General features: G+C 41.6%; 2 protein-coding genes across 2 annotated transcripts; one reads left to right on the plus strand and one right to left on the minus strand.

Annotated features, from left to right (window-relative positions):
• Positions 1 to 655: 655 nt before the first annotated feature.
• On the minus strand, positions 656 to 3,251 carry LOC116334713 (photoreceptor outer segment membrane glycoprotein 2-like). Its single transcript, XM_031758225.2, has 4 exons — positions 3,150 to 3,251; positions 2,013 to 2,826; positions 1,080 to 1,326; positions 656 to 928 (listed from the first exon to the last, which is right to left on the minus strand). The coding sequence occupies exons 2-4, from the start codon at positions 2,591 to 2,593 to the stop codon at positions 656 to 658; spliced, it is 1,101 nt and encodes a 366-aa protein (XP_031614085.1). The 5' UTR covers positions 2,594 to 2,826; positions 3,150 to 3,251.
• Positions 3,252 to 4,973: 1,722 nt separating this feature from the next.
• Positions 4,974 to 11,321, plus strand: LOC120434994. Its single transcript, XM_039603678.1, has 16 exons — positions 4,974 to 5,095; positions 5,176 to 5,279; positions 5,436 to 5,517; positions 5,619 to 5,808; positions 5,913 to 6,056; positions 6,323 to 6,456; positions 6,541 to 6,676; positions 6,768 to 6,816; positions 6,885 to 7,014; positions 7,116 to 7,290; positions 7,390 to 7,729; positions 7,815 to 7,917; positions 8,174 to 8,225; positions 8,336 to 8,468; positions 9,446 to 9,525; positions 10,989 to 11,321. The coding sequence occupies exons 2-16, from the start codon at positions 5,189 to 5,191 to the stop codon at positions 11,097 to 11,099; spliced, it is 1,950 nt and encodes a 649-aa protein (XP_039459612.1). The 5' UTR covers positions 4,974 to 5,095; positions 5,176 to 5,188; the 3' UTR covers positions 11,100 to 11,321.
• The last annotated feature ends 1,212 nt before the right edge of the window (positions 11,322 to 12,533 follow it).

A 12,533-nucleotide genomic window follows, 5' to 3' on the forward strand; every position in this document is an offset into this window, starting at 1 on the left:
AGGCAAGAGATGTCATTTGTAAACAGTAGATTAAAGCACAAGTAATCTTACAGAAAAATGATAGAAATGTATGCAGGCTGGTGACAAATTAAAGGAATTTAAAGTGAGGAAATGTGGTGGCTTTGTTATACTGAGGAGAACATTTGGTTAGCATGGTGTGGGTCCTGTGAACCCTTCAGAAGAGTTATGAGGATGGTTTTGGCCCAGTCCACATTATATGAGGGCTCAGTGAATTGATTGATTTGGGTGGAAATTATGTCAGCAGGTCTATCAAATTTTTTTTATATGACCACCATCATCGAAACACAAAATGAGGGTATATGTTTTGGAATAATGGTGTTCCACTCCTCCAACAGAGTTTCACACACTTGCAAAATGAATGCAAAGGTACATTTAAGGTGTTCTGGTAGCATTTTGTCACCTATTCCTTGCAATTATCAAATGTATTTACATTAATGGTGACTTAAATTATGGTGTTGATATTAAAATACTATCATTTATCATTTAGGGTTCATATATATTTCACACAAACAAAATGCCCATTTCTTCGCCACAGGTACAGAGATAAGAATTCACCAACGCAATGTGTATACGTTTCAAGGCCCTTTGTGGGCTTCAGGAATGTCGTCCATTGAAGTCTTTTGAGTGAAAAAGTTCAACTGTCTTCAGTTATTTGCTTTGGTGGAACATTGTCAGGACCATAGTGTGCTTTTGAGGTGGAGGGGACGTTAATGTTGGGGTCTCCATTAGTGGCTGTGTCTATCTGGTTACCCTTGCCAAGGCTCTTGATGATATTCAGGTTCATGCGGGCAGTTTCCATGAAGCTGTTTTCCAGCAGATAGCCATCAGATTCAGAGTTGGGGTCTCCCTGTCTCAGGACATTTTCCAGAGAGGTCTGGAGGTAACGAACCCCGGTCAACACTGAAAGCTGAAACGAGACACAGAGACCCTTACTGACCGGCTCGCTCATAGAAATAAACACAAAGCATGATGCAAAGATGTTAAAGTGGCTGAAAAAGTTAATCAGATTTTGTGAAGTTTCCCTTTAAACCCATCAACGCCGACTTGTGTTTCCTCACCTCAAATAACCAGGTGATGAGGACTGTGAGGCCGATGGACTGCATAATGTGTGTGTAGTACTCCAGCAGCGCCTGTCGACACCCTTTCATCCAAAGGTTCAGCTCCTCCGTCTGGTGCTCGTAGTTGAAGTGTGCAGAGTCGTTGGTGATCTGCTGCTGGATGCAGGGCCGGGGCGAGTTGATGTTGCAGCAGCTGAATGGGACTCCATCCAGTAGGTACTTTCCATTCACATTACTCCTGATTCGGCTAAAGCGGGAAACAAAAGTTTAGAATTTCCCTTAATAGATCAGTGCTTCTGTGACCAGATTTTAAATGTAATGATGATTGTTTGGGAGTATATTTTTATATATATTTAGACAGTATTTTATTATTATACTGTGCTGATCTGTGTTTCCTGCCATGCCCATTTTTTCTCCTGGTTTAATGGAACTGCAAGTGTTACTGAACTGAATATCTATAGCACAGTGTAAGAAATTATATATCAGTATCAAATATGATGCAGTTGGTGTTACAGGGAAATTATAATGAACTAAAACTAAACTAAAAATTCAAACTAGAAGTGAAAAAACATTTTATTTGACTTAAATAAAGATAAAGCCTAAGTGAAATGATTGTGAACTTGGAAAACTAACTAAAATAAAATGAAAATACATAGATCAAATATCCTTAGTTTTAATATTTGTTAGTTTGGTAAAATAAAAAAAAAAGTCAAAACTTGTCTTGTGAGGTTTTAAAGGACACATTTATTTAGACTGTCTACAAGATTGTGAGTCAACCCCTATCAAAACGCTGATGCTAAACTGAATTAAAATGAGAAAATACACAACTACAACAACTCTGTTATTTCTTTCTCTGCTTGCCATTTTAACACAGCCTCTTAAATATGAATGCACTGTACCAAAACAGCACCCTGTTTCTGGGTTTGTACTTACTCCACCACCTCTTTTTGGGACATGTCCAGGTAACGGTTGCTTATCCACTGAATTTGAAACCAGTCCTTATAACCGTTGTTTCCACAGCACTGAAACTGCATCTGCAGCATGTCCACGGTGCGCTTTAGGAAGCAGCGTCCTGGTGTGTCTGTGTCCTTATAAAACCTCATGGCCTCTGTCAGTCCCAGGTTCAAAGACTCTTCCAGTTCCCAGTGCATGCAGTAACACATCAGAGCCCCTACCAGCACACAAAAGGTGAAGAAGAAGGTGCATATGATGTAGGGCAGCATGATCAGCTTCCAGCGCAAAAACTTGGTGGTGTCCACACAGTCGTAGCAGATTTTCCCACCCAGGAAGTTTATGGCACAAGCGATGAGACCCACAGCTATAAGCATGTTGGGAACATACTGGATGTCCCTCTCAGCCATCACCTCTCCTTGTTTATGGAGCTCCACCTTGAGGAAGAGGCCTAGGCTGAACAGGATGGCCCCCGTAACTACCGAGATCCAGTTTAGGATCCAGAGCACCTGGGCCAGCTTGTCTCTTTTGGTCTTGGTAAACTTAACTCTTAAGACTGCCATTGTCCGTAACACTTCCCTGAGTTTTCATTCAAGTCCAAGGTGGGATTAAGGGTAGGACACAGATAGAGCTGGAAAGAGGAACAGTTTATCTTCCAGGGGATGTGGAGGGACAAGGAGAGGGGGTTTGGTTGTACAGTTCTCTGAAGGTCCTTTCATAAGCAGCTTAGCCTGGTAGCCGAGATTGATATCGTGTGGATGCTGCATTATGGTTGTACTGTAGGTGGTCTGTAAGCCTGTAGCAGTGAGAGTAGATAAAAAAAAATCTCATATAACTGCACAATTTCTAGAAAAGAGAAACACTGTTAAGAAACACTGCGCTGAAATGTGATCAGCTGTATATATAAACTTAGTATGATTTATATATAACCAAAATAAAAGTCTAACAAAGTGTGATTTTATTTTTAAAATGTGGCTTAATTTTTTTTATTCTCAAAACAAAAAAAAAAAAATCAGTGATGAATTTTCCCAAAAAAGTAAAGTTCCCCAGCATTAAATTGAAGAAACTGAAACAACTCTTCCCTCCCTCTAAAATCCCAAATAAATCCACGGCACTCACCCAAATGTGATCATGATGAACATTTCATAACACTGCCCTTCTGATTTTCAGGTTGTTTTCTTACAAACATCCTCAGATTTAGTCCAGAGTGGCGAGTAGTCGTAGTGACACAGATAGCGTGAATGCAGCCACGGCAGCATCAGAGTGAGACTAGCAGCCGAGTCCTGAACCTCCTCCTAATCCCCTTTAGTCATTAATCAGTCCTGGGCCCCATAAGGGATTTGGACCCACCTTCTGCCACCTATGCAAATCTGACTGTCTCGACACTGTGAAAGTAATGGCTGATTACCTTTCTCTCTGTGTGTGTGCCGTTACCAGTAAAAGTTTTACAAAAGGATAAAGTTAGAAAAAAATCATCTTTGCATCAGCAGTATTGCCCTAACTGCAAAGTTTAAGCCATCTTTTAATGATGCAGAAAAATAAACGTACAGTCTTTGGTGGGGGCTTTTGTAATGAAGACTACATGAATAATAAATGCTTTAAAAAAAGGTTTAAAACTGAAGCAAATTGTGGTTGCAGTGCTCTCTAGTGGTAGAAGCTTTGCAGTCAGGCTCCAGCTACTTTCATTATTTCATTTTGATTTGATTTTTCTATAAAATGCTTTGAAATATTTTGTTTTTTACCAGCTGGCAATCCAAAATGAAGACATTTAGTCAAGTGCAAAAAACAATGACAAAACTATGCGGTGATCTGAAAAGCATGCGGTGCTTTTACCACTTTGCCAGTTAAAAAAACACTTCACTGGTCAGAAATGACAAAAACAAGGTTTAAACTGGAAGAAAAAATGGGAGTTTTCTTCTCTCTTTTACTTAAGACGTTTACTTTAACCCCTGATATTCTTACCTATTTTGTTCCCCGCCTGTAACACACACGCAAACACACCGATGCAGTCACGACTACTCTGCAAATCAGCCAATGAAATGTTAACTGAGAGTGAGCTTAGAGGATTAACGTGGACGAAAGTAGCTTGTGTAAGAAGAGAACGTTACTGCAGCCAGAGGGCCAGTCAGCAAATCCACAAGGCAGACAGAACGCACAGCAGTCACCACTACAGAGACCAAGAGGGAAGTTTCACTGACCCACTGCGGAAAACTAGACCACAGTCGTTCCACAGAGTAAGTATGTGAAGACCCAACAAATGCAAAATCATACTTACTAAAATCATCATGCTTCAGTCTGGTCTTCCTGATGTAAGTGTGGAAACACTTACATAAATGGATTTTCTAGCTTTAAGTGTACGTGCTATTTAACCACTTAAGCACATTACATTGGCTACAGTTGCAAGACCTGTGCAATGCAGTAGGTAAAGTAGTTGTTAGATGTTTTCAGTATACCCACGTTTTTGCATGTGATCTCCCTTGTCTTCGTGTCAATACCACAAGCTCAGCATGATGCTGGACACAGAGGGTCAGTGGTCTGAGGCATTGGCCAGCAATAACATAAAAGCCATCATCTGCTGGTTGAGGAAGTTTACAGCTGAAGGTAGAAAAGGAACATCGACTCCTCATGAAACCAGTGCTCTGTACAATTTTTGCAAAGACTCTTTAATTCCACAGTTGTTTGTTGTTTCATTTAACACTGTATCTTCAACAAGGTTATACTGATGTGGGGGAAATCACTCCAGCATTTAGCTGCTGGGTACAGCGGACAGCAGAGTTTGCTAAAAAGGAGTTATTAACCTTATGTAAGTACATATTACATCATATTTTCAGTCTTTCTAAATGTGCAAATTTTAATCTGAAGTTGAAGTTACTTTGATTAACATATACTTTGGATCTATTGTGTCTTAATTATTCCCTCAGGCTTCAGCTGTTGCCAGGGTCTGTGGATGTTCCTGGACCGCGGCTCCTTCACTAGAGTGCACATGTTACTCCAAAAATTAAGGAACCTGCTTACATTAGCCCAGTGGGGAAGAAAACATCTCTGCTCAGCCCACCTCTGGCATGGTTTGTGTTACAGATATCCTAATCTTTAATGCTGTGACATGATAAAAGCCTTTCTGAAATGTAATGTCTTCTTTATGCAGGAGCGGGAGTCCCATGTGTGGTCTGCAAGGACACATACAGCTCCTCAGAGATCCGACATGGCTGCTGGAACAGAGAGCAGAGGATGCTGATGCAACACATCTGGGTGGGACAGCTGGTTCAGTGGTGGGGCATCATGGGGCTTCTGCCAAAGTTTCCTGGTATAGATATCATCAGATCCCAATAAACTGGGATGAAGAACTGTTATCATACCTCTAAATCCTTTTGTTCTTAATGTGTGGTTCTCTGTTGTTTCTGTCAGAGACCCAAGAAGTGAAGCGTATCACTCAGATGTGGAAGGAAATGGATCACAGCCACCGAAAAGCTGGTCTTGAAACACAGGGGTAACTCTGAAAGGGTTTCATTTTAGAGCAAGTCTCTCTCTGAACATACTTTATCAATTTCCTACCTGTTTTTTTTCTTTAACTTCCTTACCTTTTATTAGACGTGAGGAGGGAGAAATGGGAAGATTCAAGTCTTTGATACAGAGCATGGTGACACAGCTATGCGAACAACATGGGTGCATTTGGATGTCTGGAGATTGCACAGATCCACGTTATCCTCCCCCTAATCTGCAGACGCTGTTGAAGCTCGTGCTGATCCCTAATATCGACAACATGTCAGTCCAGGCCATTGTATCCATTCAAATCAGCAAAGCTTTTCTGTGAAACATACTGATTCCTTGCTTCTCTACGTGCACTTACTTAAGGTTAAATGTCTCTTAACTTTTATGACACAGCTCATGTACTTCATCCTGGATGTGGCAAATTTTCTACAGTGCAAAGATGACCTCCTTCAGGCTTTTTGTCATGCGTTCACAATTCCATCCACCTTTTCCCAACAAATCAGAGCCTTCTGGATGCTTGATCATGGACACACTGAGGTATGCAGCTGAAAACGAAACATTAAAAACATTTGTGTTCAAAGGCCAAAATGGCATGCAGGTAACTCAAATGAGATATGTGCATACTTTAAAGTGATTTAATAATTTGCAAATAATAAGTAATGAAAGGAGCTACAACATTTTTTTCTTTTAATTGATAAGAAATTTACTTGACAAAGTGCTGTGCACTATCTTACAACCAATCCCAGGCCTCCATGGAGCTATTACTGAGTCCAAAGGCCTCTGTTCCTACCCTCTCCTGGCAGCATCGTTGCATCATCCATTGTCTCCTGACAAGGAAACAGCCTCAAGAGGCATTACGGTACCTCCAGTGGGCCAGGCCTGCAGTAGAGACCACTGATGATGCCAAGCTGTTTGCAGATGTACTTATTCAAAGCAGGTACTCTATGTTTGATAATATAATATTATTAAATAAAAGCTCACTTACTGACTTACAGGCTCAATTTGTGCTTTCAACCCCCAGTTGTAACTCTGATGCTTGGGCTCTGTTGAAGAGAGGCCACACAGAGACTGAAGATATGAGCAAATACTTCCTCCAAACTTGTAAAGGAGTTGGCCTGTGCACAGAGGCTTTAAAGTACATTCTTGTTGAAAACAATGTGGGTGAATAACTCATTTACAGCAAGACAAAGTGCACATACCAAGACAGCCTAGAAATGACTTTTAACTCTCCCTAAAAATCATTATCAGAATGAAGAAGATGGAGCTGAGACCACAGAGATGACACGGATGAAGAAAGGTATGAAAGATATTATTAAACAGTATTAGGATATAACTGAGATGTCATCTGATCACATTGTTTTGCAGAAATGCCACTATGTCCGCTGTCTGCCAAGCTGTACCGGGCTCAGAAAGTTGGCAAAGTATCAACAGATGAGCAGGTGAAATTGGTCAGAAAGGCTGTGAAGGAAGTGAGAAAACCACATTCCAAGTTGAGGTACTGAGGCTGTAGATGTCACACTTTGAGCAACTGCTTGAATTATGTTAAAACACAATATGCATTAGACACCAGATTTATGACGTGCACTCTCATTTCAGGGAGGTAGTGTGGCCAGAGCGCACAGAGAGAAAGCCCAACAGCAAGCAAATGCTTTTGCCCACCGAGGCTCTGCGTCTACTCACATGCAGCTCTTTGCCAGTGCACATGGCAATAGAAACACAGCAAACAGCACATACAGCTGACCCAGAAGGAGTACATCCTTTGATTTACACTGTATATATTTTCATTGTCCTTGTTAATACTGGTTGCAATATACAATTGCAAAGGGATTTTAAGTAATGGCAACCCTTGGATTTTATTTTGTATTTGCAGCAGCAGCAGCTGGAGACTCAAGAGAACATTTTTTCTTCTGAGGAGGATCTAAGATCCGTGTCTGCCTCATCCTCTACCTCAGCTTCACCCTTGCCTCTTATGAATTGGGACCTGCTTCACACATTTAAAAGCACTCTGACCCTGCAGAGGATTTCATCTCTGCTGACAGATACAAGTAGCCAAAGCAGGGGACAAGAAGAAGGGCACAGACCCCACTCATCAGCTGGTGTTTTCCTAAATATCCCTGAGCTGGTGCTGACACCAGATGGCGCCACAGAGCCTATTTCCTTCAGCAGCTTGAACAAAGACAGCATGGTAGAGCTGATGCTTTCTGCACATGGTAAGCTTTGTCTTTGATTCTCTGCACACACCATACATATTGAGAGATTCCCAAGAAATGAAAGCACTTTCTTACATTTTACAAGTGGGAGAAGATGATGAAGCAGATGTTTTTCTGGAAGAAGATACTATCGGGGGTGACGGGGTTTCAAGACCTTCCACATATGAAAGCCTTCTTTCAGACACAAGGTCAGAGGTCATCATAAATCTCACAATGCTTATGAGAAAGTAAATTACTAAAACTGGTTGATATTTGGTGCAAGTTGAATTTCCAGTATGAATTTTACAACAATCAGGGCTGCCAGTCAGTGCCTGATAATTATATCTGGCTTAATTGTCATCCACTGAGTGATCACATAACTAGCTGCTACATGAGATCATGAATATATCAGTCCTGGCCCCTCAAATGTCACTCAGCCAACCTGCTCCTTTTACTGATTTTCAGTTTCACTGAGGTAGCCCCAACTCACTGCGTCCAAACAATGAAACCTCATCGGGTAGGTAATAATTTTAATTTTAAAGTACATAGTGACTCTTATGGTTCAGTATCTAATTAACAGCTGAGTTCTCTCTGTGTGTGTTTATACTGTATACTGTATGCCATCAGCAAGAGGAACCACAGGGATGCTCCAGCCAACACCTCCCCTGTACCCCAGCTGAAACAACCCACGACATGCTGACAGATCTTCATCAGAGCCTTGTTTTGGATTGGTCTATACCCAGGAGCTCGCCAGGGATGGGTGAGCAGGACACCTCCCTCCTCTTCTCTGTATGTAGCTCCACCTTTCTTTACACATCTGTGAACCCCAGCCCAACGTGCAACACTGAAACTACCTCGGTTTATTTGGGCACAAAGAATGAGCGCCTCCCTGAATCCATATTAAAAACTAATGAATCCTCTCACTCAGCCTGGCTCGATCATTGCAAAATGGGCAAATGGTGGAAACAGGATGCTGAGAGTTGTAGTGTTTCCAGGTGTCTCACAACTGCTACAGAGCTAAGAGCTGCTATTGCAGCAGGTGCATTTTTGGATCACAAAAAGTCTAAACAAATAATAATACACCTCTAAAACTATGCACGAATCTATGCAGCCATTTGGTGCACACTGATCAGCAGAGATAACAAGACATGTTGCCTGCTCAACCTTTAGAGCTCTGAAAACAATTCTATCTTTTGCAGTGTGTGTGTGTGTGTGTGTGTGTGTGTGTGTGTTAAGGGCAGACCTAATTGTTTGTCAGAGGAGCTGCAGGGGTGCAAGATGCAGGCACCAAAAGCAGGGGGGCTTGGCTGCTAGGAGAGGGAGATTGGAGAGGAAGTGAGGTGTCAGAGATTGGTTCCCTTAACCTTGCTGCAGCATTCAGTGATCCATTAAACAGCATCCCCTCCCTCCCTCCCCCACGTTTTCTGTCAAAGGGTGTACCGTCTACCACCGCAGGCAGACCTCCCTCCATCTGCTGATCACCGCTGAGCCTCAGGGAGCGATGGCCTATTGGCCCGCACTGATGCCCCAACCTTGTCGCAGAGACAACAGTTAAAGACGTAACAGTGGAGCAGTGTTGCATAAAAGATAATAGTGTCAGACTTGTTATTACCAAGATCCCCATTTATGTGATGTGTTCATCACTGGATTATGACTTCTAAGGAAATTCCAACAGAAAACAATATTGATAACATTTCTGTTCATTTGCAGATGACAAGGGACCTTCTCTTGTTCTAGGTCAGCCTTATTCCTATGGACTCGTCAATTTTTTGGACTTCACTGCAAAGCAAAAAGGAGAAAACAGAGATGGAAATCAGGTACTTTGTTCTGACACACACCGTAAAATGTACAACATGTGTTATGATGAGTCTATTATGCATTCATCACAAGAACATAAAAGCAAAAATTGTCAATAGGGGTCACTATTGTTCCAGTTAAGATGCTCAATAATATTTGGATGATCTCATTTTTTAGTCCCGGAGGATTTCACTTCATCACATCACAGCCTGGCAGGTCCCCTCTTTAGTACCTTTCATCCACATTTCTCCCGTCCCTCTGCATAAACATCACTGCTTTTAAGACCTCCGCCTACAATGATGTCATTTTCCAAAATCACGTAAGGAGGATGACTGATTTTTATGGGGAATTTTTCTGGAGTATCTTGGAGCACAGGTGAAACATCCACAAGATGCCAGGAACAGGGTTACCATTTATGTGTCAAAAACAAAGTGGCCACTGCTCTGTAACACATTTCCTTCCTTTTAAATGCTGCTTGTGTGTTGACCTGAGAGTTACACTTCTAATAGCACTGTGCAGATATGACCACATAATTATTTTACAGAGGTTTCATTGGATAATTGTTTAATTGGGATGTAGTCACCTAATTATTTTGCTCTGAACTAGGGACCATATGGTGCCTGGCAGGTGAAACGCAATTAGGCCATGCTAATTTATGATGATTATACCTGAGCATGACTGAACAGCCTATACTGTACAAAAATGTGTCTATCAGGGCCAATCTATTTTAGTTGTAGAGTCCATGTTTGGAGTGATGGCATTACATTCATTACCCTGCAGTTTCTGTGTAAGCGTGGGTTTCCAGGGGGTTGTTTAGTAGGAAGGGCTGTTAGTGTTACCTAATTGTTCACCGAGGCCAGAAACAATACTTGTAGGATTTGCTTAATTGGCAGATAGAGAGATTAATCACTAATGAGTGAAATTAGTTGAAGACAAACACTTAATGACTGATCAAACTATCATGTTCTTTGTGCCAGAGCGACGAAAGATAATAATAAAATCGGGATATTAAGCAGTTATTAGTTCAAACTATAAATTTGGATTTGGCCCCACATGACCTCAAGCATGACTGTTCGTGATGATTACTGGCACAGTTATAAATGAGATTTTTACCATGTGGAGCAAACAAAGTCATCCATCAAATCTTAGGAGCCCACTAAGAAATCACGGCCGCTTAAAAAGATATCACAAAATTAAATACTATCGACTCTGCTGTCTTTATGAAAACACCAATATTTGCACAGAGAGAGGCGGGGAGCGTTTGTGTGGGGTGATGTTGCATGTTGAAACGTTCAAGATTCAAGGGGGAGATGAATGGCCTCTATTAGGAGCATTTAATCAGTAGCTGGCCCAGTGCTCCCAGTCTCCTGCACCCCCTGGGGAAAGATTAATGGGTACAGGATATTTCATCAGGTCCTCCACATCACTGCTCAGGATATGAGGCTGTAATTGTGTCTGTTTTTGCTGGTGTTTCGTGTTGCAGGCGGAGAAAGATGAGCCTGCAGGTTGGAGCAGTTCTGGGAAGGTTTCCCAAGGAGCCATAAGGAGTGGCAGAGCAGGATCGAGAAAAGGCAAACGAGTGAAGAGAGCATGATCACCTGCAAGACAAAGAACAGCCTCTTATGTGATGCATTTTAAATATATTTAAATTAAAATCTAAAGGAAAAAAATCACTCCTACTATTAAAGTTTACCACAAAGAGTGTTAACATCCACCAGATTCATCCTCCAATCACCTGGTCAGATACTTTTGACAGCCTTTGTTCCCGCCCAGTGGTACTGTCCTACCTCACCCTTAATCTTCTGCTGTAATGTCACGTGTCAGCAATACTCTGATGAGACATGAATTCTTAAATATTGCTATGAACTAAGACTCCAGTAAAGAGTAGTAAGTCTGAGTTACATTATGTCTTTTTTGACTTTCCTCTGATGAACATAACAACGGTGCGTGTTTCGATTCAAGTATAGATGCACTACATTTAAAATGCACTTGTGATGTCCTTGAAAATGATTGTGCACTTTAGATTCTTCACTGGTTTCCTCCTCTTGGAAAAAAAAAAGGGATGTTTGCTTTGCTGCCATTGCATCTCATGAAAAATGGATGACCTCCCAAGGCTTTCTTCTGCCCATTGCTCTTCATATTTGCACAAAGCCCAGGGACTGCATTTGGGTTAGCATCCTCCCTCCCTCCATCCTCCCTCCTTCTTTCTCTCCCTCTGTGGATTGTTCGCGGGGTGAATAACTTAACACATATTTCAGCTTGACACACTTCTGCTCTGGGTTTCCCCTGGGTGCCCAGTTCACGAGCCCACACATGCTGTATTATTTAAAAGTGGGGTTTGGAGTTCTGTGCGTGTAATCTCGTCTTTGTGTAAGGGCCGGGGGACTGCCTTATGAAGTTGTTCGGCTTTTCCTTATGACCTTGTATTTGTGGCTAGATGATGTTTCAAGTGTAGCCAAAGACACCAGAAGCGTATCAGCACAGTTATGTTTTTTGGCAATATAACCTTTATTGTTTTTTAGTGAAAGAAGAAAAACACATCTCACAAACAGCACAGTATGTATCATAGCAAAAATGGCGTACAGTACAAAATGATGGATTACAGGAAATAGAAATCAGGACAATATATCATGAACACGAGAATAAAAATCGAACGCAGCAAAAATGCACGAGGAGGATAATACATAATGCCTAATGATGCTAAAAAGCAAACTGTCTCAAAGTCTTGGAGTGAAATCAGCTTTCAGCTCAACACACACACACACACACACACACACACACACACACACACACACACACACAATAACTCAAGCTAATCTAAAAGCTGATACCATCGTGGAAATCAGAGTGCGGTGGCGAAAATGACACATAAATCATGTGCCGGCAGATGATGCAAAAAAACCCTGCAGTTTGCAAGATGGATACAAATAGCCACATGATGTGTGGAAAACTCTCATATAAATACTTGTCATTGTGTTGCGATGACTGTTATGGTGAAAACTGCAGGATTATTAATCTCCTAAAGGAA

This window comes from Oreochromis aureus, linkage group 19 (assembly GCF_013358895.1).
Source record: "Oreochromis aureus strain Israel breed Guangdong linkage group 19, ZZ_aureus, whole genome shotgun sequence".
Lineage (NCBI taxonomy): Eukaryota > Metazoa > Chordata > Actinopteri > Cichliformes > Cichlidae > Oreochromis > Oreochromis aureus.